This window comes from Ammodytes marinus, assembly GCF_949987685.1.
Source record: "Ammodytes marinus genome assembly, chromosome: 5".
NCBI lineage: Eukaryota > Metazoa > Chordata > Actinopteri > Uranoscopiformes > Ammodytidae > Ammodytes > Ammodytes marinus.
In genome coordinates, this window is record NC_137234.1 from 11,392,955 (window position 1) to 11,420,193 (window position 27,239).

General features: G+C 38.8%; 3 protein-coding genes across 4 annotated transcripts; 2 read left to right on the forward strand and 1 right to left on the reverse strand.

Annotated features, from left to right (window-relative positions):
- Positions 1-3,429: 3,429 nt before the first annotated feature.
- golt1bb (golgi transport 1Bb) lies at positions 3,430-6,491 on the reverse strand. Its single transcript, XM_080028656.1, has 5 exons — positions 6,369-6,491; positions 5,419-5,510; positions 5,140-5,318; positions 4,847-4,928; positions 3,430-3,864 (listed from the first exon to the last, which is right to left on the reverse strand). The coding sequence occupies exons 1-5, from the start codon at positions 6,391-6,393 to the stop codon at positions 3,826-3,828; spliced, it is 417 nt and encodes a 138-aa protein (XP_079884782.1). The 5' UTR covers positions 6,394-6,491; the 3' UTR covers positions 3,430-3,825.
- A 945-nt stretch (positions 6,492-7,436) lies between these two features.
- On the forward strand, positions 7,437-11,575 carry slc35b4 (solute carrier family 35 member B4). The gene is made up of 10 exons (XM_080028245.1): positions 7,437-7,650; positions 8,475-8,588; positions 8,669-8,771; positions 8,852-8,901; positions 8,992-9,073; positions 9,181-9,241; positions 9,562-9,671; positions 9,759-9,834; positions 9,919-9,994; positions 10,390-11,575. Exons 1-10 carry the CDS (start codon positions 7,574-7,576, stop codon positions 10,637-10,639), a joined length of 999 nt encoding a protein of 332 aa, XP_079884371.1. The 5' UTR covers positions 7,437-7,573; the 3' UTR covers positions 10,640-11,575.
- A 1,226-nt stretch (positions 11,576-12,801) lies between these two features.
- chchd3b (coiled-coil-helix-coiled-coil-helix domain containing 3b) lies at positions 12,802-21,136 on the forward strand. Of its 2 annotated transcripts, XM_080028662.1 has the most exons (9): positions 12,802-12,961; positions 14,372-16,571; positions 16,665-16,779; positions 17,190-17,370; positions 17,776-17,790; positions 18,026-18,109; positions 18,294-18,364; positions 18,603-18,738; positions 20,646-21,136. In XM_080028662.1, exons 1-9 carry the CDS (start codon positions 12,884-12,886, stop codon positions 20,667-20,669), a joined length of 2,904 nt encoding a protein of 967 aa, XP_079884788.1. In that variant the 5' UTR covers positions 12,802-12,883; the 3' UTR covers positions 20,670-21,136. The 2 variants fall into 2 exon arrangements, with proteins under 2 accessions (XP_079884788.1, XP_079884789.1); XM_080028663.1 differs by lacking the exon at positions 17,776-17,790.
- The last annotated feature ends 6,103 nt before the right edge of the window (positions 21,137-27,239 follow it).

Below are 27,239 nucleotides of genomic sequence, written 5' to 3' on the forward strand. Positions count from 1 at the left end.
AAAATAAACTTTACAAAGAGTTCAAATCCAGCTCTCATTTGTCTCGGTAACTATCTGGATTGCCTTCACATGAGGAAGAAAATAGATTTCAAACAATCAGATGATGGTCAGACGGAGCTGTTGCTGATCACTTTCAGGGGTTTACCTTCTTTTAGAGCTCGCTGCAGAAGCTCCATCAGAACAAATGAAAAAGACGATCCTCGTCCGTCATTGCTCCCTTTATGAGTCCCTTCAAAGAAATAAAATATATTTGTTAAGAGAAAACGACGCAGCACTACGATTTCACAACATTTCTGTCCCAGAAATATAAAAAATACAAACATATAGCAGTGAAGAATAGTTTAGCTAAAGCTAACAAGCCTTTCAACAGAAAAATATGTTGTGCTGTGAAATATCCTTTTTTCATGTGTGGCAATAATAATCAAGACATTCAATCAAATCTCAAGTTTAAAACGATCAATTCTGCAACATTAATAAACTACACTTTAGCACATTTTCTGTACAATTATCTATCTATCATAGATTCATGTATATAGGATTGTGGGTTTTTTTCACTTAAATAAACCCTAAGTTATTAAGTATACTGCAATAGAAAAGATGTATTTACATTTTCTTTACAATAATCTTAAATCTGCAGTTAAAATGGTAATAAATGGATTTTGGTCCAGATGGTCTGCAGCGTCAGAGATTTTTCACACTGAAAACCCAGAAGTTGTTCTCAATAATGTCTTATATACATTCAAACAATTATTCACAAAGCATGAATTATCCATTTATAAAGTAGTTATAACATATTAAGCCATATCAGTCAATATTAGATAAGTAGTACAAGCAGAACATAGCTGTACCCACCTAAATGGAAAGTGTCTTGTTCCTCTCTACCGGTGCGCGCTAAAACTGAGCGGTGTCCTTCTGTAAAAACACCAACATTCAACAATGTTTTTCTCTTAATTCAACAAAACAGTTTAAAAATGGGCAAATCTACAGAACTGTTGATTCTTACGTGCTCCTTTTAGATATAATATAGCCTGAGGAGACCAGTTTCTCCGCTGCAAAAGTGAAAAGTTATCGGTTTTAACTCATAATTCTTAACGAGTCATGTAAATTCAGCTTCAACATGAGAAAAATGTACTTGGACCCACCTGTGGTGTGCTCCAACACTGGCTTACCAAGGTCACCACAAGCAGCGTCACTATTAGAGACATGGTGGAACTCTGTAATAACATAACAAATAGTTTTTATTCAAAATAAAAACTATTGCTAGTAATAATAATAGAACAAAATAAATGTAATATCCCCACTATTTGATATATGGTTTAAATAGAATGTAGTTGTTAGCAGATATACAGATTTTAAAGTGTTTATTAATGTAGGCCTATGTATGTTTTGGTCAACAATTATAACTTCATTTATGAAGACATATTTCATAAATTGTTTGTTTTTTCATCAACATCCATTTCTTGATGACAACAAGAAAAGGCTATTAATAACTAACTTATGGTGAGTTACAAACTGATAATTTAATTTTAACATACTGCTTATTAATGCAAAATGGCCTTCTTCAAGTAATATGCACATTTTAATCATGACAGTCAATCTAAAAGCCTAAAAGGATGTATTTATCTCTGAATTATAGTATAATAATGCAAACAATGACAAAACTACTACAGATATTACGAAAAATAAAAATGATAATCTTGCTTACCTTTTATTATATATGTTGTGCTCTCCTGTAGTTTGCAGTTGCTCTTTAAATGTTTGCTTCCTCCTCTGTGTTTTTCAGTCGCCTTAAAAACAACAAAGCAAAGCGCCTCATTATGCAGCGTCACTCACTGATGGTGACAGGTGGTTTAATTACGGCTCGAACTTCTCAAACTGTCAAGAGTGACAGGTGGTGTTCAAGTTGTCGCTGCTCATTAATCACAAACACATATTAGAACAAAAAAACTTTCAAGTATATCTAACACGAGCATAGACAGCAGCAGTGGACTATTCACAGGGTCACCCCGCAATGTCGTCACTAGCGAGTTTTTTTTTTTTATGAATGAATCTGATGTGATGACAGCGTGTCAGTGAGCACGTGGGTGTAAACACCTGCCGCGGGGTCAGAGGTTGGTGAAGAGGGGAAACACTCCGACACACTTTTTTGTATAAATTTCACGCCAGGATTCAATTGGAAAGGTAATTGACATGGTGAAAAACGGACAAATAGCACATTTTAGCATAGCAATATAACCCTTTGCTATTTTAATAATTTTGTATTATTATTATTATTATTATTATTAATAATAATAATAATAATAATAATAATAATAGCCCTTTCTTGTAATAGCCAAATGGTACTAATTTAATATCTCATGACTGATTGCAGTCTCTCTAACGGAAGGATGGTAATCTGTTTAGCAAAAGTAATCATAAGACCCTTTCACTGATCCTATTTGTCCATTTCATTCTCAATCTTCACCTTAGGGGACCCTGCTAGAATTATTATTATTTATTTTTTGCAATATCTTTGCAATGAATGCAAACTTAAAATGAACCAGATAGTAAAAATGAAAATATTTACAAATTGGCATGCACAGCAACCCAATGACTATCTCTACTCGATTTCAATGACAGTGACTTATTGTCATTACTATTCTTGCCCACAGAAACCAGCCTCATGCATATGGAGGAATCAGCCTGCAGGTCATGGTCCATGTATAATAATGATAATAATGATTAAAATAAATAAAATTCCAAAAAACTCAAGGGGTTCACATACTTTCAAGCAGCACTGTATATAATTATTTTATCATCATGTTGATCTGACTGTGTGTTATCCACATATATTATGTATGTTGCATGTTAGAAATATATGTCTATAGGATACATATGCAAGACAACAGCACTTTCAAATATGTACCAGCTGTGGGACTCTGCATAGACTACTACTACTACTTCTACTGAAACAAGATAAACAAATAAAGTGGTAATATCATTATGTTTATGATTTATGCAAGTTTTGAAATAATAATTAAACGGGTATTGTTTTCAAAATAATTTGGAGGCACAAATTACCTTTTAGTCACACGTAAGTAACTGCAATCTCTTTTTGGCAAGGGAAAATGGGTTGTACTTGCCCTTTAAAAGGTATTTCCACAAGCAAAAAAGGCTGGGTGAGTATGTTAGTATATGAGTATATTCTGTCAAATATCATTGTCAGACGGTAGATATAATTTACATTTAGCATTTGAATCCAGGGTAATTAAACTAACTTATCATCCATAGGTGGCTTATAAAACTGATCTCTGCAATAAGAAAATAAAAAAACAGCTTTTAAAAAATACATACTTTATTTCAAGTATGCACTTACAAAGGTTACAGTAAAACATCTTCGTAACAAAACCTCTGAAACCCTTTCCACAACAGTTCAGGTTTCTTTGCCCAAGTAACATTTATCATTAATTTTTTTCGATAATGTACAAAATTGAAGTAGCACTTCAGACTCTTCTTGGTGACTGTTCAGGCACACGATCTGGAGGAGCCCCAACCCTCCGCTTGGTTAATACAGTGGTCCCACGTTATCAGTCCATACATATCAGGCTGGAATGACAATAAATGGGAGACCTGCTTCCAGCTTTTTAAAATAATAATATAAAATTATCTGGTAACGTTTTCCAAGTGGCATTTAGTAATTACAAAAAACATCATGATGACAGTGAATCTTCCACAGATACACTGAGGTCCTTGTGTTTGGAGTAGCAATGACCAAAAATATACAGTAACTATTTAGAAACTATGATAAATACTGAAACAGTCCTCCGATTCAGAAACAGCCCGATGTTATACCATCGTGTTGCTCTCACCAATTTTATCCACCAGCTGAAAGAAAATCAGAGAGAAATCCAGTTAGTGTGACCAACTTGGTACATAGCTCAGAGAAGAAACTTCTGTTATGAGGTAGGTTCATTTACACAAAACAATCTTTAGAAACTGAAGTTTTACAAATAGAAAAAAAACACTATATTTGTCAAATGTGGAAAATACTGTAAGCTGAATAACTACAGTACGACACCAGAAACCTACATAAAGGGAATAATGTTTCTGATCCTGGAATCTGAAGGTCTTCATGACTTGAGAAAGATCTCACATCTATTTCAAGCTTATTCCAGAGCTTTTAACTGCACCTCATCAGCTAATCTACTTCAATGCAAACAACAAATCTAGAAAAACTGGTTTAGAGTATTTTAGGTATTTCTGCCAGTTTGAGCCGTTCATAACTACGTTGACATTGGTTTTAGTTTTTTACTTGCAGAGACTTGAACTGAGTTGAAATCACTTGATCACCTTAGGTCACTTTTGCAAATTGTAATTTTGAGAAGTTGGTGCATTCAGGTCCCTAGGGAAACTCAGACAACTGAGATTTGAGATTCAAAGGGGAAATCTTTTAAATAAAATAAGTAGAGCTGCAACGATTGGTCAATAGATGGAAGGATTAATTGACAACTAATTTGATATTGAATTATATTACTAGTCTTTAAGCATTAACCAAATGCATTGATTTATTGTAGTTTTTTTTTGTCAAATATAAGCGTAAACTGAATATCTCCAGATCTTGGAAACTTGTTATAAAAGAAACAAGCACTGTGAGACATTTTATACAAATATACCATGTGGCAGCAAAACCTGACTGCAGTCAAAAAACTTCCCAAACAGCATTAACACATAAAATAACAGGAACAGAAAAAAGGTGACTGAATATTCCATTTGATGAATTAGCCAGGTCAAGCTATTTTAAGTCGGCAGTCATTTATTGGGGCGCTCAATTTGCATTTCATCAGCCGTCATGTCATGATGTACTCACTGTTCTGATCCCTGGTAAGCTGAGCAGAGAGCCGAGCACAGGGATTCGCCTGATGAAGCCCACCGCCACCGGGAAGAATCCTCTGTTAAAAAGAGAGAGAGAACGGAGTGAGACCTAAACATTCAAATTCATTCCGGAAAGAGAGAGTTTTCTGTGTGTGTGTGTGTGTGTGTGTGTGTGTGTGCGTGCGTGCGTGCGTGCGTGCGTGCGTGCGTGAGTGAGTGAGTGAGTGAGTGAGTGAGTGAGTGAGTGAGTGAGTGAGTGAGTGAGTGAGTGAGTGAGTGTGTGCTGACCTGAATAAGAGGAAGAAACCGTAGATCTCTAGAACGACTCCAATGATAGGCCAGCCGATCAGCACCACCAACACTCCTCCCAGGAAGAAGCTGGTGGCTTTCACTTTGTGTCTCTGGAAGAAAAACCTGAACGTTCGCTCCAGGCCGATGACGAAGGAGAGGCCGCACACGAACAGAATCTGTACCAAAGGCAAGACAACAGACAGTGTGCAGTTCATAGGAGGGAGATGTTAGGCCGCCGGTCACACATTCTACAAACAGTCTTATGGATCAACTCACATTTCCAATGGCGAGGAGAGCTTTATCAAAGAACAGCACCATCCCAAAGAAAAGGAAAAACACACCGAACCCCGTCAGCCCCATCCCAATCTCTGTGGATTTGAAGGAAACAAAAAAACAAAGTGTAGTTAAGAAAATGAGCCGCTGCAGAGTGCAGACAGAACCACGGTACGTAAAACCAAAAGAAAGAATGACAGGATGACAATAAAGACTGCAAGATGGAGTTACTGAAAAACACAATAATTAATCATAATTAAAACACAGTAAAATACCATTAAAATAAGAGAGGATGTATTAAAATAACATGGAATATATTATTATGTGGATTGCAAATGAGCAGTTTCCATTCAGTGTTTTTGGTTTTACATGTTAAAGCTTTGCATGAGTAAAATAAACAATTAAGTTTTTTTTGTATAAATTACTGACGATGTTGGATCTTTTAGTTTATCTTAGCATCCATACCTTGATCTGTAATGTGTGTTGGCCCACAATCAGAAGCCATTGCATTGAATCAATAAACTGCTTCTATTATTAATATTTCACAGCATCACAATATAGAATCACATAAGACTTAAAAGAAGATGTTATCTATAAACAGGCTGATTGTTATAGAAGCAATTCCAATTTCAAACAATTACTTAAAATGATATAGTATAGGCAATGAATGAAAATGCAAATTATCAGACCTTACATTTCTATGTTACAACATATTTTATTCAGTCTAACATTTTGAAACTAAATACCCCGACAGCTTTTAAAATGTGCTTATTTAGGTAATTAACAATTATTACTAGATAAATGTGTAATTCATTTAATACATCTGCTTGACGTCACCGCGGTCCCAGCCAATGGCGTTTGAGCTGCTAACCATACATTCTGTACCGAACCGGGTTTCACACAGAAACGACACAAAGATAAAAGAACAGCGATGCAACATGAATATGTCTTACTTTGTGAATCCGTGAGTGAAATCATGGTGGCGGCAGCTGGGGGATTTATCCGTTCCAACAAAGCTTTTATAGACTCAAACCCACCGCTCCAGCCGCCGTTAGCCTTAAATGATGCTGTACAGGGGTAGCCTACAGCTAGCGGTTACGCGGCCACGTCGGCCCAGGCCACGCAAACACGTACGTACGTAAGACTACCACCAAAGATCGTCTATGTAGCCTATTTAGATGTTGGTACAACCTTCAACCATGTTTCTGTTCCTCCCAAAACAAAAAGCTTTTATTGTATACTATTTAAGTTACACGTGTATTCTCCTATTGTATGCTACTTTTCTTGCACTACGTTTACAAGATTTACAAATAATTGAAAAGAATTCACAAATAAAACAAAAGCATATTTGTAGGTAGGCCATAGTGTAGGCTGCACAATAATGTAATAAACTTCCCAACCGCCAACACTCAAAAGTTATAATAAAGCTACAAACATTAAAGTGTTGCTTGTTTGTTTATGTAGGCCTATCAGAATCAGTTATTGCCATGTAAGTGTAACCAGGGTGAAATTGCACACCCGTTACATAAGTTCACACATACAAGGAAGTGTGAACTTTGTGTGATACAATAAACATACAGACCTGCACGTAAACATATAATACACAATAGTAATTAATTGAATTAATATAGGCCTAATATGTAAATATCATAGATAGTATATAAAATGTAAATATACAAAGTAAAAATAAAAACTAGGAGTGACAGCTCCTCGTTTGTTTTACAGAAAACACTGATCTGCGCATGCGCAATGGTTCGAACGTGTCTGTGCGTCACGACTGCGCAGTGATTGCGCAGCTGTCTCGTGAATTTAATCTATTTGCCCCTGATTTATTTAATGGTTACGCATGCTATTAATTATCTGACAATAAACACATTTTAGTCGTATTCTTGTAATAAATACTCAGACTGTTAAAGCCATGCGTACATTTTCCCCTCCTTTTCTGCCAGAAATGAACCACATCTCCCATAATCCCACTGTGCTGAGGCAAAGCGGACTGTCAAATACGTGTTCGGCTCCAACAGGAGTGTTGTGGAAGCAGGAGACCTCCTTCAAAAAACCACCAACTGCAGCTAAATTAAGCCAATATGCACCCATCAGAAACGCGCTGTATCGAGTGACACGTTTATTTTTATTTATTTTTACGCATTTAACCAAGATGGGCACAGCTTTCGCCATTGGTCTGGTTTTTATCGGATGCTGTAGCAATGTTGTGTCTCTGGAGCTGCTTGTAAGGTCAGTGATAAACTTGTAAATGAGCCCATGTCATTTACTTTACTACATGAAAGTTTTCAAAGCTGCAGCTCATTTTTATCTTGACTTAAGACCTCACGAGAATGTGTTCCAATCGGTTCCAATCATGGAAAGGTTCCAATGCACAAATACGATTTGGGGGTTAGTTCTGTGCAGTGAATCCACTATCTATGAGTGAACCATTTGCACGTCCTCAGAGGTTGAAAGTTCTTCATGAGCAGCTTTTTCGTGCTCGAACTTGTTTTTACTGTTCACGAGCTTCAGTTACACTTAAATCTTACAGATATACTGAAACACAAAGAGCAGCCTAATCAATGTTACTAATGTTGAAATCTGTGACAGTTTTTATTTTAGCCTAACTGTTCCAGAGAGCGATACGAATTTAAGTCCCAAAGGTGTTATTATAAGTTCAGGATGTGACGCACACTGGTACTTTGAATGAAATGACACCAGAGCCCTTAAATAATTTTTTGGCCAATATGTTTAATAAATACTGTAAATATGCAATGTTTGCATCTATAGTTAACACAATCCATGCATGTTAATTAGAATAAAGTGTTTAGTATTTTTTTAAAGGTTATTGTTGGAATATCACATTTTTGTTCATCTACATACTGAGTGGGTTTCATTGTTTTAATTTGAAATCAATAAGCTGTAGGAAACGATGCATCTGTGTTGCCGTGTTATTGTGTGAAAACATCAGCATAACATAATTTACAGCAAATTATTTTCTGATCCACATGCTATTTAAATCTGGGTATTCTCCTGTCTGATTTCATTCTCTCGCCTGTTGTTTTGTTCTTCAGGGAGTTCCCAGGATGCGGCAACATAGTGACCTTCGCTCAGTTCCTTTTCATCGGATTAGAAGGTTTAATCTTTGAATCTAATTTTGGGAGGAAAAAACCGGCCATCCCCATAAGGTAAATGAAGAAAAAAAACTCAAGATTTGTACTTTGTACAGCAGGAAAGACGTTGAAATAAACCATTTATTTTTTTCCAGAAACTATGTGATCATGGTGACCATGTTCTTCGCAGTCAGCGTGATCAACAACTACGCTCTCAACTTCAACATTGCCATGCCACTACACATGATCTTCAGATCAGTGAGGATTGTTGCTTTCCTAATTCTCCCTCATAGTCCCCTTACCCTGAGTCTGATCTCTGTGCTCTCGTCTCTTTGCAGGGATCCCTCATCGCTAATATGATCATGGGAATAATCATCCTGAAGAAAAGGTAAAAGCTGCTCTCTCCAGGCAATGGTAATAGGTGTCCAAGTCGTGTCTGCATCAAAAATCTGTAATTTGTGTCTCTTTCTCTCTGCAGGCATTCAGCAAGTAAATATTTGTCTATAGCTTTAGTTACAGCTGGTATCTTCATCTGCACCGTTATGTCTGCTAGACAAGTGGTGAGTCCTCTGCAGAACATGTGGCATTATAATGAATTTATAACAAAACCTGTGATCTCCCCCTCGACAAGCTTTTATGCATTTAGTCTCTTTTTTGTTTTCTGCAGAATGTGGCCAGTGAAGGATCGGAGGAGCAAGGCTTTTACACCTTGGTGCGCTGGCTTATAGGTGACTTTATATTTACTACTACACTTCTCTACCATCAGTACTTGCACAGTTGCAGTATATTTATGTGTATGCATTTTTCAACCTACAGTATTATTATTATATTTACCACACAACCTGTTTACTTTGCACTTAATACATTTTACTGTTCAGCTGTCTACCACAGTGTTATATGTTATATTACATTATAGTGTAGCTGTGCAGCACTATTCTAATTTTTTAGATAGTGTTTTTGTTTGATTAATGTTCAACAAACTTTCTGCTGATTGACACCAACAACCAGCATCATTAACACAAAGTCTTGTTGATTTCTGTCCGTTTAGGTATTGCAATGTTGACCTTTGCTCTGCTGATGTCGGCGAGGATGGGCATTTTCCAGGAGACGCTCTACAAGCAGTATGGAAAACACTCCAAAGAGGCCCTCTTCTACAATGTGAGTTCTCTTATCGTATCCAGCATGTCCAAAAGTACATTAGGGGAGTGGAGTGAGTAAGAGTCTGCTTGTCTTCTGTCTCTGCAGCACTGCCTGCCACTGCCCGGCTTCCTGCTTCTCGCCTCAGACATCTACAACCATGGTGTTTACTTCAGTCAGAGCAGTGAGTTCCAGCGATTTATCCGATTCAATTTACATCCAGTATCTGTACCAGCAGATATTAAAATATAATCTTCGTTTTTTTCAGCTCCTGTAGAAATTCCCCAGGTTGGACTGACTGTTCCGATAATGTGGATCTACCTGCTGATCAACGTCATCACCCAGTATCCTGTTAAACTAAATCAAAGTGTTGTTCAATGGTGCCTCCACAAGGGAAAAGCTTATGCACTGCTGTGTGTGTCAAGTGTTAATATATTCTAAAGTTATATAGAATTTATTATTTGTTTAAATCAATAAGTAGAATTAATATGGAATAATTCATTATGGAAAAACACTGTACTATAGTATGCTTTGAAAAGTTAATGAAACGCGTTGCTTTGAAATCTTATCGGCATCTTTGTCAAAAGTATAAAGAAAATACCTGCAAATATTCCACCAAGAAACTTTCATAGCAACACAACTATTGATATCACTAGCTGTGCTTTAAGTTAAGTTTAAATTACAGAATGTTCTTTCTATCGTCTCACACTCTTGTTACAGACTTTAACAGTTTCTTCAGGTACGTTTGTATTCGCGGCGTGTTCATCCTGACCACGGAGTGCACCTCGCTGACCGTCACTCTGGTGGTGACCCTGAGGAAGTTTCTCAGCCTCATCTTCTCCATCCTTTACTTCCAAAACCCCTTCAGCACCTGGCACTGGGTGGGCACGGCAGTGGTCTTTGTGGGCACTCTGCTGTACACCGAGGTTTTGAGCAGCGTCTGGGCGGCTCTGAGAGGACCCGCTGTCAAACAGAAGAAGGCGGAGTAAAGAAGAAAAACAAATAGAAAAGGACTGGTGTTCGCTAGATAAACAGCCACTCTGTTGCACTGAGTTTCCGGTGGACTGTCCTGCAGCAATTTTATACAGTTTTGTCATTTGGTGGTCATACTTTCGTTGTAAACCCCATCTCCCTCAAACACATTAAGCTGATGATATTTAAGGTTTTCTTTACTGTCAATAAATCCATGGAAAAGACCAGGAATCTACAATGTTATAGTCCGTATCTAAATACATGTCTTTTGACACTCAGCCCAAAGGCCATTTAGTCCTTTAAAACAATAATTCATATTTATTATTAATTATTCACATAACAACTTATCAGACTCTATGGCCCCACCTCTCTCAGACGTATTTCTTTATTCTGGTCTTCATTTGAGCTTTGTAGCATTTATCATAACAATTTTACAAGTTATGATTCACTCTCACTGCTCTCGTTTTAAAGTTGCAATACAGTATGTTAGATATGTCAGTGTTGTGTTCTCAGCTTGTTTCTGCTGCCCCCATGTGGCCACAAACAGCAGACACTAGTTTGTTTTGCATACAGGAATACATTGTGCAATCTGTTGGGGACTATTTTCAGCTGCTGATTAATTCAGAACTGTTACACTAGTTAGGAGCACTTCTTTTAGACAGACAATCGGGATCAATTAATTTTAGGTTTTGGTCTTTTAAATGTAATTTGTTGATAATATAAATTACAGACTGAAATATCAACAGCCCCTTTCTTCACCATTAGTACCTCATTAGCATCATGCTGCAACTTTATTTGTTTGTAATGTTGTATTTATTTTCTAAAGGTGACAGCTAATGTAAAAGCTGATGCTTACCTTCATCAGTACACTGAACACAATAATGTGATGCTGAATGGGGAGAATACTTCATGTTTTGGGAGGATTTCAGATACAGAGCAAGGGTTTATGGAGATCATACATTGGCTGTAATTGTCTTTTCATGTGTCAAATTGTCTCAGGTGTCTTATGTTAATAAATCTTCACACCCTCAGCAAACTTTAATTAAATAAAATACAAATCAGCAACATAAGATGTAGCTACTCAACATAAAACTAAAATAAATAGTAGTAATATGTCAATTTAAACAAGTACAAGTCTAGCATTCTAATTAAAAGTATAAAAGTAGTAGCAAAATACACTTACAAGTACCAGAGGCAAAAGTATGCGGAATCGATCATTTTAGAATCATAGATTTTATTAGATCCCCTTGTTCATTTTTACTTCCAGGATTATATTTGGCTCATTGTTCTTATGAATTAACTAAACCACTGACTAAAAGAAGAAGAGTTTGGTAACTATGTTATTCATAATAATAATACATTTACAAATTTAAATCATACTCCACTTCTTTAAACTAATAAAAAGATCATGGAGTTAGAATTTGAGTCAAACACTAAACATGTTTTACAGCTTCACCATCATAAATAGAGGTGGTGGCAACAAGCACATTCTCCTGGTGTCTCTACAAGGTTAACTACATGTGGGATAATGAACAGCTTGACTATTGTCCTCATCCTCCAATAACTTACACTCTCATTTCGAAATTGTCCCTAAAAATAATAAAGCAAATGCTCAGAGGAGAATGGACTCACAGAACCAATGATCAGCAAAACAGGGCTGCACACCAAACACTTTGACCTTCCCAGGGTAGGTTAATCAATAAGTTATAACCTATAATAATGCATCATACATACGCTTCATACTGTTTTCGTTTATTTTAGTAAATGTAGTGGATTAAAATATGCTTTATTTGCCTTTAAAGTGTGATGAAGTAGATGTAGTGTAAAGTGAATACCTCGAGAAGTAGGCCTACCTCCAAATTGCGCAATACTGGAGAGCAAATATAGCCTACTTTTACTTACAGTCCCCCACTGACAAATATAGTCTCCGTAGCTGCAGGGTCCTCTCAAATAATATGCTAATCATAAAAAGAAGTAGCAGAGACTTTTTATTTATTGTTTATGTTATTTATTTTTTATACATTATTTAACCTGCCTGCATGGGACACGATGTTCTCTCACATTTCACTGACTCTGAGACCTCTTGACCAATCAAGAGAGACGTTGTTAGGGAGCGTCCAATAGCAGCAGCTGTTGTTCGCAGTCTGCACTGGGAAGGGCAGATCACTATTGTTGCAGCTGTGAAACACATGTAGGTTTGTAGTGGATTAAAAAAAGAAGAATACACACATTTTAGCGCGCACCTGACTGTAGCAGCGTGGATGGGGGGAAACAGCAGCAGCCACCTGTCTCGTGACGATGGTGAAGGTGGAGGAGTTACTTTTGTGAAGGGCATCAGGGTGAGTGACTGTGAGCTACAGGGAGAAAGTCAGAAAGAGACTGCTGCAGAGTGCATGGGTTTTCTCTCTCCCTTTTAACCTGTGCAGAGTTTAAATTAAATCCACTCATATTCTGTCATATGTACAGTATTGATCCCCCACCCCCAACTCCTCCATGTTTGATGTCACTGTGCACAAAGTCCGTGATGTTAAGTATAGAAAATGGTCGGGTGTCACATGAAAAATATGAGGGAAAACAGCCTAAATACTTTTAAAATAAGATGCACACTTTACTTAAATTATCCACTAGGCCTATATCTTGAACATATCTATTACATTTTCTAAATAATAAACTTGACAAACTAAATAACAAAAGGAGCTTAAGTTTGTGAATGAACTCTTCTACAACAATCCTAAAAAGTTAATCAATTGACTTAATGCAACGTCAAGATGTAAGAATAGAGGCTACACTTGCAGGATGTATAGCAAAATTAAAGTGGCAATGCTCACAGGAATTTGCAACAAAAAATGTAATTAAAGAATAGAATAAAGGCAACAATTAACGAACAGTACAATAATTAAAGACCATTGTTAGGCATTCATAAAATGCACATTTTGCAATAGTGATACCGTTTATTATTACTATCTATGCTCCTGAAATAAATACGTATTTATTTAATCATATAAAAAAAGCAAGAGCTCCATTCAGTGGCTCACATTTTAAATAATAAAGGATTCCTGTTCTTCACATGGTCGTCTTCTCGTCAAGTTACATTATTTATGTAGCTGTAGCACATTTAAAAACAACAGCAGTTGACCCAAAGTGGAGGTCGAGATAATGAATTGAATGATTAATGATTGAATTTAAATGTATTGGAGAAAAACACGTTGAGATTTTGATGCAGAAAGATTTTTAAAGAATTCATCAAAACAGCTGAATCGATTTTAAGCTTCTCTGTGATCATTTCACATCTAATTTTGCAATGTTAAGCTGTGACTTTTCTCACATTAATTTAGAGAGCAAAAGGTTCTTCAATGAAAATGAGGAAAATAATAAAAAAACTGAGGACTGAGTTAAGAATTACTTCAGCCGTTTAAATCTGCTTCTGCTACTTGACATGCGTCCAAGAGTAATCACAGGATGTTATGAAAATGTCATGAGCTGCAGCAACAGTAAGAACAAATCACGGTGAACTTTTCTTTCTCACTATGTTTTATTTTGGAGCTGGAAACACAAATTTTGCTGTGAAAAACAATTAAGAATTAAATATAAAAAAATGCACTTATAGGGAGATACAATGAGAAATGTAGCTCCATGACCATGAGTTAAGAACTAATATATTCTGATTTATAAAAAGAAATCTGAACACTTCCTCAACCGCTGCAGTATTGAATAACTGAATAACGATACGAATACTCTTTGTTCTTCAGCTGTCGGACAAAGTCATCAACCGGATGAGAGAGCCGTCGAAGGTCGTCAGTCTTCATGTGCCACAGCATGAAAATTCTCCTCCACCTGAAACGCAACAAGAAGAACCCACTCCAGTCCCTGCTCCCTTTGTGGAACACTTGATACCTCTTCTGGTTCCTCCTCCTTCATTCTTCCCCCCTTTACCTCCTATTGAAGCACCTCCATCAGTGGAACCTGTAAAACTCCTCCCTCCTCCTCCTGTGAAGTTCCACTCCCTCCCTCTTCAGACGTCTGTTGAGCCTCCGACTGCTGAGCCCAAAACTCTGCCTCTTAGCGACCCTGCCCCTTCTCCACCTCCACCTTCTCCTCAAGTAGAACCTCCTGTGATACCTGAAATTGTATTGGAGCCAGTAGTCCTACCTCCCATAGAACCATTCATCCCAACTCATGTGCCGGAAACATCAAATACACCACCGATTTCAGAGCACATTGTGGAGCCTATTATGGTAGAACATGTCGCCCTACCTCTACCTGTGGAGCCCGAATCTGCACCTCCTGCTCCTCCCCCACCTGCTATAGTGGAGCCAATAGTCCTAGTACCCTCTGTTGTTAAATCTGTCGTCCCACCTCATGTAGAGATAGAAATCCCAACTACACCGCTGATTACAGAGCAAATTGTGGAGCCTGTTACCATCAAACCTGTTTTACTACCTCCACCAGTGGAGCCTGAATCTCCACCTCCTGCTCCTCCTGCACCTGCTATAGTAGAGCCAATAGTCCTAGGATCCTCTCTAGTATCCTCTGTTGAATCTATCATCCCACCTCATGTAGAGCCAGAAACCCCAACTACACCACAGATGACAGAGCTTATCATCGAACCTGTTGTCCTACCACCAACCGTGGAGCCTGAATCTTCTCTTCCTGCTCCTGCCCCACCTGCTATAGTGGAGCCTATAGTCCTACCTTCTCTAGAATCCTTCATTCCACCTCATGTGGAGCAAGAGATCCCCACTACACCGCTGATTACAGAACAAATTGTGGAGCCTGTTACCATCAAACCTGTTTTACTATCTCCACCAGTAGAGCCTGAATCTCCACCTCCTGCTCCTCCTGCACCTGCTATAGTAGAGCCAATAGTCCTAAGATCCTCTGTTGAATCTATCATCCCACCTCATGTAGAGCCAGAAACCCCAACTACACCACAGATGACAGAGCTTATCATCGAACCTGTTGTCCTACCTTCACCAGTGGAGCCTGAATCTCCTCCCCCATCTGCTATAGTAGAGCACATCATCGAACCTGTGCTCTTACCTGTTGAGCCTGAATCTACTGGTCCTGCACCTCCTCCACCTGCTGTAGTAGAGCCATTAGTCCTAGTACCCTCTGTGGAATCTGTCAACCCACCTCATGTAGAGCTAGAAACCCCAACTACACTGCCGTTGACAGAGCAAATCATCAAAGCTGTGGTCCTACCCCCAACCGTGGAGCCTGAATCTTCTCTTCCTGCCCCTCCTCCCCCTGCTGTAGTGGAGCCAATAGTCATACCTCCTCTACAATCCTTCATTCATGTAGAGTCTGAACACATAGTCGAACCTGTCATCCTAACTTCACCTGTGGAGTCCTCCTCCGAAGCAGCTGTAGCTCCACCTCTGCCCTCTGAACTTGTGACACCCACAACTCCATCTACTATTGAACCTGCTGCTGTTGAACCTCTCGAACCTGTTGTCCTGTCCACGCCACCAGTGGAAACTATCCAGCCTCCGCCGCCCGCTGTTGAATCTACACCGGATGAACCAATGACTCCTCCACCTTCTCCTATTGAAGCTCTAGTTTTCCCTCTGGAGACGCCTGTAGTCGAGCCTGTAGTAGTCCCACCTCCACCTGCTACTGAAAAAGAAGTGCCTGAGGTCGTGGTTCCAGCTGCGGATTCTCCACCTCAATGGGAACCAGTTCTTTCTTCACCGGAGACCGTGGCAGTACCTCCTCACGCTGCGGAGCTGATGTTTGAAGAGCCCTCCCTGCCGTGTCACTGTGTGGAGCTGGCTGTGATGCCCGCTGACGCCCCTGTAATAAGTGAACCCTTCGTGGAGCCTCTGGCATCACCTCCACCTCCCGCCGAACAAGCTCCTCCCGCCGAAGAGCCCATCATCACACTGTCTCTGCCGTCTGTTGTTAAGGAGGAAGCACCTGCCGTCGCCTCAGTGCCTTCACCCACAGCAGGTGAGCATTATGTGTAGCAACAGCTTAAAATGTAACTAAATTCCCTGTTCTTTTTTTTTTTTACTATTCATAAATGAAACTGTTTCTGTGCAGCTTCACCCCTTTCTCCTGAAGAGTTGGAGATAGAGTTGAGGCACAAGATCAAAGAGGAGATGCAGACAAGTCTGGAGGAGGAGATCAACCTGAAAAGGCAGGAGCTGCAGCGACAGTAAGATCAAATCACTGTGAACTTTTCTTTTTTATATCTCATTTGGTGTGCATATGTGTCTGTTTTGATTATATAAACTAAAGATGAGGGGGGTTTATTGTCAACTTTAAAGTAAATGTTTGTGCCTTGGTTGCTGGTAACACGTTACCAAAATTGCAGTTGATGAATTCCTGAAATTTGTTCTGATGAAATGTATGAGAGAAGCATCTCGCACTAAATAGAAAGTGTGTGTGTGTGTGTGTGCGTGTGTGTGTGTGCGTGCGTGCGTGTGTGTGCGTGCGTGCGTGTGTGTGTGTGTGTGTGTGCGTGTGTGCGTGTGTGCGTGTGTGCGTGTGTGTGTGTGTGTGTGTGCGTGTGCGTGTGCGTGTGCGTGTGCGTGTGCGTGTGCGTGTGTGTGTGTGTGTGTGAAGGCTGGATGAGATGAGAGCTCAGGCTCAAGCAGACGCTAAAGCAGCGGCTCAGGCTCAGGTGGATGAGCTGGTGAAGAAGACGCTGGATGCGGAGAAGCCGTCTTACTTGGAGAAACTGACCGAAGCCATCACACAGGAGCGAATGAAGACAGAGGACGAGAAGCTCATGGTGCAGCTTTATGTAAGGACAAGGAAAACATGCTTTTTTTCCATTTGTGATAATGTACAACATAGAACAAACATGTGGGACAACAACCAAGGAAACAAAACATAGTGGTATTAAAAGCAGACACTAACACAAAATAATTAAACAAGGGGAATTGGCTTGATAAGAGAGTAAAAAGAAGAAGATAAATGATATCTATTTAACTAAAAAGTTCAAATAATTAAATAAAGAGAATACATTTTGATACTAAAATTATTGTAAATAATAATAGTGATAATAATCAATAACATAATAATAGGTTTAATAATCTAAACATTTGAATAAAACAATGGTATGTGTCGGGATCTCTTGTAAAATATAAAAGTCTTTCCTTCTCTTAATGTGCCTCTTTTTCTTTCTTGCCCTCTTGTGTTGTTTCAGTGGATGGAGCTGAAGGTAAGAGCGGAAAGAATTTGTACTTGCATGACTCACTCTTTCATCCTGTTCTAATCGCCGCTTTAAACAGCTGGGTATTGCTGTTATTTCATTTTAATTATTGATGAGAAAAAAGCCATGTATAATGGTGTGTCTCAATCTACAACATATCAAATTATAAAAGGTAGTATTGGAATGAACATAGGCTTGCTGGTTTTATATGTGTGACCATTGTAAACATTTTAAATTCACACAGGCTCATCAACTGGAGGAGAAGGAGAAACACTTGAAGAAACGAGACGCTATCTACAAGGAACACATCACCAAACTTGAATCAAAGGTGGGCAACATTTTCCTCACACACCGTTAGCACAGACTGTAATTTACAATTAATTAAATCAAATCCCGCAGTTTTTCTCGAACAGTTAGGATTCATTATGACTTACTGAATAAGTAATCAAGGTTAAAAAGTCTTTACGGATATCATCTGTGATGTTTGACCTGGATTATACCGTGTTTTTCAGTGTTCTCAGTTTTACAAAGTGTCTGCAGAAAGCTTCCAGAAGGGCAAAGAAGAGACCCACAGCCGATTTGCGTAAGTTCAGAATCATTGTGTTTGTAGAAATGCATAAATTATTTGCCTCATTTAACTTTTTCTTATTAATAATCTTGCCTTAATTATATACAAACATGTTTCGAATGGATCGGATTGGGAAGAACTTGACATAGATTATGAAGAGATAAAAGGCCAGTTTGAATGTGGTATTACTTACCAAACCAAAATCAAATTTGATATTTGGAATTGGATGATGTTGTTTTTCTCTCTCTCTCAGGCGTTTTGATATCCAGCCAGTGTGTGGCGACTTGCAGGGTCAGATTTTAAAATGCTACAGGGAGAATGCGGGAAAGACTCTGTCCTGCTCCAGCATTGCCTCGGCCTATATGCAGTGTGTTGACAACGCCAAGAAGGTACGACTCGATCGGTGAAATGCACTAAGGCCCGACCGATATATCGGCCGGCCGATTTAATCGGCCGATTATAGCACATCTCCGAAAAATCGGCATCGGCAAAATGGCCGCCGATTTTTTTTCAAAAAAATTCCAGCAATCATGTTGAGTAAGATGCATTGCTGCCCCGGAGGTAGCCTTATAGCCAGGGCTGTACGCTTATTTTTTTAGGTGGTAGCACTGGTGCTAGCAAGCCAAAAAAATCAGTAGCACAAAAATAAATTTGGTAGCACAGAAAGTATGTTCGAAAACTTGCATAACCTTAACCCTTGCATTTCGCTCTAATTACCTTTGAGGCTGTCATCTTGGTCTAATTTGAGATTCACAATTAATATTATATCCTAGTGTGTGCAGTAATAATTGTAGAAAAATTAATAGGGTTGCACTGATTGCAATTTAGACAAAAGAATCTAACCTGCCAATTGCAATTTTTTGCTGATTCAGAATTATTTCTCCCCATAAGAATATAAAAATAATATCTGTATCTATATATTTTTTTGTATATATAATTATTATATTAATAATAATAACAAAAATAGAAAATGTCCTTCTGTTAATTAAAACCAAACTTTAAAACATTAAACATAGCTTGTTAAATGAATAAGTATACATATTGGTAAAATTTAGGATAAATTAAATTGGTTGTTGTGAATGTGCTGAGAGTAGTTCTTCAGTGGCTTATTTCAAACTCTCTGCACCTGAATGAGTTGCCTTTGTAGCTAGAGCACTGCAAGCTGAAGCGCTAACTTCCTGTTTTACCGGCTTCAGAATAAAAGTCAACTCATGTTTGGCTAGTAACAGGCTTTTAATGTGAAGGCGCACAGGAAATGTTCTGCTTGCACACGCGCTAACTTAACTGCGGTAATGTAAAGAGCCGTCTCCTTCCGGTTATATCGCCGCACAAGCACAGATCCAGAGCGCACATCTTTCACCAGCCAAAGACTACATTTACCCGCATTTGGAGATAGTTATTGAAGAGCCCTCTAAGCAGTGTTGTGCATCTGCTCATTAGCACTAGTGCGAGTGGACTTGTATTCATCATCGCACGTGATCAATTCCAGTAGCAAATGCGATCAGAACTGTCGCACTGTACAGCCCTGCTTATAGCATATTAACAGCAGCAGCAGGGGTGTTGTAATACATTGGATTAATTCAAACTTGACAGTTCCCCCTGATACCAATAGCAGAGTCATTGGTCATCTCTTGACTGTTAATTGTAGTTGATATTACTATAGTTATTATATAGAATTTATATAGTGCTTTATTGGAGGTAATTCAAAGACACTTTACATCAAATATATAGAAAATTATACTTATAGAAAAAGAAAACAAAATACAGACAAATTAAAGATAAGGTTTGGAGTCCGGTGTAATTATGCTTTCTTAAAGAGGTGAGTTTTGAGTTGACTTTTGAATGAGTTTATTTAGTCTGAGATGCTGATGTTTGGAGGGAGGGAGTATCAGAGGGTTGGGTGCAGTTACATAAAATGCTTAATGTCTGAGTTAAAAAATGTGTCATGTCACTTTAGACATATTTGTAACACTTTATTTGTATTTAGATAATGCATATTTCAATAAATAAAAAGTTCCTGTACCCCTATTGACAGTAACAAGTATTTATATATATTTAAGGGTTCAAAAAAGTAAATTTTTTCAATATATATTTATGGGATTTAAAAAAAAATAATGATGGGCCGATTTAATCGTTATCGTAATTTTTCTCAGAAAATAATCGGCATCGACACCCAAAAATCCATATCGGTCGGGCCCTAAAATGTACCTTTTGTTTTAAACACCCAGTAGGATTTCTAACCTCTGCCACTATTATTGGTTTTGATTGTCAACCATTTCTTCCCCTTAATCCACAGAATAAAGTGAGCACTGGAGGTTAATGACATCGACACAACTTTTGCAAGAGAATCATCTTCCGCCTTCTGTGCAGATATCTTCTCAGACTGACTCTTCTGGTGTCACAAACATTAGCAGCTTGGTCTTTTGCTTGGGTGCCGTTTTGTAAAGTCTCGGTTCTTGGGATCATGTTCAAACCAATTGTGCCACAACAACAACATAAAAAATCAACAACAGATAGATCGTCTTTGTAATTTAGGCCATACCTAACGAAGGAGCAGAAGATTTAAGTTTTGTCACGAGTATTTACTGAATGAGATGCTGATCATTATGTATGTGTGCCTTGTAAGTTATGATTGCTTATTATCAGATGCACGAAAGAAGTGTTTAATAAGAGTGTGAAGTCAACAAAGACCTGTACGTATTTTAGATTATTGTACTGTATATAAATTATTTCAGGGGTTATTTCTGCTGCATGCAAAAAACAAAAGTCTCAATAAACTTTTTTGTTGAACTACATGATGTGTATAATTTACAAGCCCCACCAATAAATCACAAACACACATGCCTACTTAATATATTTTACTTAATTAAATTGTATATCTTATCCTATTTTAATGTACTATACAGTGTACAATGCAAAACTATATTCATGCATTCCACCCTATGCTATATTATGTCCTATCATTGTATTATACTGTTTTATTGCATTATTTACTAGATAAATGTTTTACATAAATACTAGGCTACATAATAATTGTATAGACAAACATTGAGTATAGTTACGTAGTCATACAAAATATTATTCGGTTGTACACTGTTAGAGTAGATTGTATCATATCAATCTACATAATCAGTACTTTGCTGCTAATATGTGCACCAGTGTCACAGACGAACACTGGTAGTAGCCAGTAGAGGGCGCTCCACCTGTAACCACAGTCTGCTGCTTTCCAAAGTTCCTGCTTCATTCACTAGTCTCGCAAAGCCAGACCAATCTACAGCAGTCATTCACTAATAGTCTAGCAGCAAGTGCTCAAAAAAGGCTTTAGTTTTCGAGATACCCCTACCCGAGGTAGAACAAACCTCAACAATGATTTTTTTTATCTTTAGAATGTCCTGTTCATGAAATTGATTCTTGAGCACTTTTATCTTTGGGCGAAATATGTTTTTTTGGTTATTCTTTAGAACTACCCCAGTCCCTCAAAAAGAGCCAAATTAGGCCATTCCGAATAGGGGATATGTGACAAAAAAGCCCATAACTTGGGAATGCTCACTCTTTTCTTCATCAGATTTGCTGAGGTACTAACCAGGTGTCTGTCCCACATCACCAACAAGTTAGAATGTAATTTACCAAAACATTTATTGAAATAGAGTCCTGTATACAGAGCTTTAGTTTAGGCGGAAATGGTACTTTTGTGGTGATAGGAAAAGAGGGTTCCTTTACTTTTCTCTCAAATATCACCAAAACATAAATCCCTGCCAAATATACCATTTATGTATTGTCTAGGATGCTATTGAACAATAACCAGTGGTTGTATGAAGATATATATTACAGTTCAATTTCTAATGAGATTTTTCTAGAAGTACTCCTCCACTGAAATAGCCATATTAGGACATTCCGAATAGCCTATAGTCCAGCAGATATGTGAATGCATTGTGCTTTTTATGATACAAACATGAGCTTTAGCACACTGTTAGAGCATGCCCTAAGGAAGATTTCTGGCTATAGGGCCATCGCCAATTTTTCCTATGGCCCCCACGGCGGCCATTTAAAAAAAATTTACTTATAGTACCAGTAGCTTGGGTTGTAGAGCACCTAGGATCTTGATTATGGTGTCTAATCCCACATTTTCAAGGATGGACAAGGCAGTGGTGCTATTTAAAACATGCTAGAAAGTACCCAACTTCATATATCTGGCATTCAGGGAACACAATTGTGGTAAAACCTTCAAATATTAGCGGAGTTATGCATATTTTCATGAATTACATAATCAGTTCATGAGTTGTATGCTGACCTTATATTGTAAGCATACAACATACAACTAAAGTAAATATCTTTTTCAAAGCCTGAACAATACATCAGTTTAGCCTGTTTGATAGGTTGCTATTTTATCCGTGTAACCCTCTCTGAGTAAGTCAACATTGCTCTAGGTTCCGAAGGAGCTAAGTGATATAAACAGTTACCACAATGAAAGTGCCAGGCAAGGTAAGTTGCAAGCAGTAACTTTTACTCACATAAAGTTGTAGGTCACACCCAAAACACATATGCATATAAATCATTTGAACATACAAAATTGGCCTAATTCTACTTGTACAAGAATGAGGAATGCAGTGGTACTATTTACAACATGCTAAACTACATACGCACACATCTGGCATTCAGGGAATTAAATAACAATAAAACCATCAACACATTTATAATTATTTCTGAAAACACAGTCCACCACAGGGGCAAAGTGCACGGAAGTGCTGCCTTGACACATTTGCAATGTCCACTGCACCCCTTTTTGCATCCACAGCAGAGGAGTTTATAACAGGCCTGTATCGATCCTGGTAGTGCGGCCCAGTGAAATTCCCATCTGCCTGTGGCCTTCCACTTCCACCCCCATTGGTGATGGGAGTTGAGGGGCTGAAACCATCATATGTCCCCAACAGTGAACAGCTTAGTAGGCAGCTCTCTTTTTGTGTTGCATCAGTGCTGCTTGTGTTGGAAGTCCCTCAATTGATATCCCTTTCTGGGTGAAGAGCTGCTTTCTTGCCTGATAGACAGATTACTGGCTGCTGGTGTGGCCATATAGCAATACAACAAATCACTCCAGAGGCTCCATCCAGTTGTCTATGGAGTCAGGTGTGGCAGCAAATGCACAGAAGGCTTCTTCAAAGCTCCTCCATGTATCCCACACATTTTTCTTACCCCTGCCACCAAAAGATGACACTGTGTCACATCCAGTAAAGGCATGGAACCCCGGTAAGGCGATACATCGTTCTGGACCTAGTGCCGTTGCCATCTTGTGTGCTGCTACATGCCGAAAACTCTTTCCAGCTCCAAAGGCAACCCACAGCTCATTGATGTTGAGAGAGTGGGCTGCAGTCACTACCAGTACTAACACATCTGTGTCAACTGTGCATATTGATACACTGTTATACCCTTCCTTCACAGCATCTCCAAGGTGCAGTAGTATGCGGGTATCTGCCTTCTCATGTGTGCATAGTGCAAGAACTTCTACATCTCGAGGCTGAGTGCAGAGGACTTCAGCATGATGGGTGCTAATCACTTGTTTTTCAGTGTTGAGGTCTGTCAGGCCCTTCAGGGAGTTCGTAGAAGAGTTGAGCCGTCAAGTGCCATTCCTAGAAAATGGCCAGAGTTTTTGCGCATTGACAACAATAAGGCTGAACTGTTCTCCTTCCTGGCATCTATCTTGCTGCTTGTTTCCGCCTTTAAACTGTCAGGAAAATATTGATCCCATACAACATCCACTCTGCTGACATGCTCCAGCTTAGACAGGATGTATGGTGAGAACACCTTCTGTGAATATTTAGAAAAGGTCTCAGCAGCACCAAGTCGTAGCATGTTTACGAGCCCCATCAAGTATGTTGACCTGTACAATGGGGTTGGATTTGTTCTCTTGTGATGAAATCAGGTTTGCCAAACAGCCCACCAAGTCTGACTTGGTTCCAGTTCTTAGCTTGCCCATTTGTGACAATGCCAGTGGACATGCCTGGTTTTTCGAGCTAAAAGAAACTCATCCAGACTTCCATCACATATCTGGGATACAATATAAAGCCTAGAGAACAGGGAGCAGTCACTCTTCAGGGATGAGAGCTGTTGTAAGGTCCTGGACTTCTCTCGGACTGGAGGCCGGCTGAATAAAGGGAGGCTGTTCCTTTTGATGTGTTCTTTGATTGGCAGGATTGACAGGATTTCAGAAAGTAATCTGCTGTCCCTGTTGTAGCAACTCCAGCTTGCACAAGTGCTCCTGTCCACACGCTACCTTCCAAGATGACGCCAAGTACCTTGACTGCTGCCATCTCAATGTGGAACCCACCAAACATCACAATAAAGTTATCTTCACCATGAGCTGAAGGCCAAGTCCACTGGATTTGTTTTGCCACTGCATACAGAGGTTGATCCAGAGTGATGATTGGTACCTGAGCAGGATTCAGAATCTCCACTGCCTTCTTCACCACATTCATAGAATGGTGAATCATGGCGAACGGTTTTGGCTTGGTCATAGAAAAAGGGAAGTATACGCTACATTGTGTAATTCTTGGTGTTAACAATGTTGTTACGCTTCACTATGATTATTGTATAACATTTACACAGAGTGAGATCCACTGTGAAGATCCCTCTCCATTCATGGCGAGCCTCCCAGTGTGATCCTTCCAGGACGAGGAACCGACCCATGAAATACTCCACATGTGGTAGGGCCACACCAGTCGCCAGGATTCACACATCCATTGGACTGCTGCACACATCCTTTCTAAGAACTGTCACAGGACCAGTTACAGACAGTTTAACAGAGAACCACTGACAGTGATTGATTAACCGGAAGTGATCACAAAACACACAGACTAAAAGGACTATTGACAACACTTGTTTATTTTAAATGGCCCATGTTTTTATTTTCAAATAATGAACAGTATATGCATATGTGTTTTGGGTGTGACCTACAACTTTATGTGAGTAAAAGTTACTGCTTGCAACTTACCTTGCCTGGCACTTTCATTGTGGTAACTGTTTATATCACTTAGCTCCTTTGGAACCTAGAGCAATGTTGACTTACTCAGAGAGGGTTACACGGATAAAATAGCAACCTATCAAACAGGCTAAACTGATGTATTGTTCAGGCTTTGAAAAAGATATTTACTTTAGTTGTATGTTGTATGCTTACAATATAAGGTCAGCATACAACTCATGAACTGATTATGTAATTCATGAAAATATGCATAACTCCGCTAATATTTGAAGGTTTTACCACAATTGTGTTCCTTGAATGCCAGATATATGAAGTTGGGTACTTTCTAGCATGTTTTAAATAGCACCACTGCCTTTTCCATCCTTGAAAATGTAGGATTAGACACCATAATCAAGATCCTAGGTGCTCTACAACCCAAGCTACTGGTACTATAAGTACATTTTTTTAAATGGCCGCCGTGGGGGCCATAGGAAAAATTGGCGATGGCCCTATAGCCAGAAATCTTCCTTAGGGCATGCTCTAACAGTGTGCTAAAGCTCATGTTTGTATCATAAAAAGCACAATGCATTCACATATCTGCTGGACTATAGGCTATTCGGAATGTCCTAATATGGCTATTTCAGTGGAGGAGTACTTCTAGAAAAATCTCATTAGAAATTGAACTGTAATATATATCTTCATACAACCACTGGTTATTGTTCAATAGCATCCTAGACAACACATAAATGGTATATTTGGCAGGGATTTATGTTTTGGTGATATTTGAGAGAAAAGTAAAGGAACCCTCTTTTCCTATCACCACAAAAGTACCATTTCCGCCTAAACTAAAGCTCTGTATACAGGACTCTATTTCAATAAATGTTTTGGTAAATTACATTCTAACTTGTTGGTGATGTGGGACAGACACCTGGTTAGTACCTCAGCAAATCTGATGAAGAAAAGAGTGAGCATTCCCAAGTTATGGGCTTTTTTGTCACATATCCCCTATTCGGAATGGCCTAATTTGGCTCTTTTTGAGGGACTGGGGTAGTTCTAAAGAATAACCAAAAAAACATATTTCGCCCAAAGATAAAAGTGCTCAAGAATCAATTTCATGAACAGGACATTCTAAAGATAAAAAAAATCATTGTTGAGGTTTGTTCTACCTCGGGTAGGGGTACCTGGAAATCTGAGGGCCCCTCCTGCTAGTCTATAATGGAAGGATGGTATTCCCTCTTATTTATTAGAGACAATTCATCATTCCTCAAACAGCTGCATGACCTGAGTGGGTGGTCTCTTTCCATTTTGCATGCAAATAAGAGTCTTTGCAGCATTCAGGTTGGCATGTTGAATTATTTGATTATTTGATGCATTGATGTGTTGGCAGTAACTACCCTACTGCATTTACTTTTGGGAAGCTGAATCTTTATCTTATTTTACAAATAGATCGCATTTTTCTTTTAGCCTACATAAAAAAATATTCGTGTCTTTCTGGTGAAACCACAGCGCAGCTAAATCGAGGACTCACTTACGTCTCTGTTAACGTGAGTGTTTGTCTCATTTAATTTTAGCAACACAACATGTTGGTCTACTGGTCGATAGGAAGAGGAAGTGAGTGTTTCCATGTGTGTGTGTGTGTGTGTGTGTGTGTGTGTGTGTGTGTGTGTGTGTGTGTGTGTGTGTGTGTGTGTGTGTGTGTGTGTGTGTGTGTGTGTGTGTGTGTGTGTGTGTGTGTGTGTGTGTGTGTGTAAAACGTATTAAGGCTAAAGTGTTTTGTTCAGAGCATCCGCCTCTCATAGCCTCATCCACTTGCCAACCAAGAAAATGCAGAAAAAGAAAAAGGGAAAAAAACAGAAGTGAAGCTATGGTTTGCTGACCAGACGTGACGGCAAGTTAGCCACAGAGGAAGCAGCGGCCAAACTAACCAGTTATGTCCGT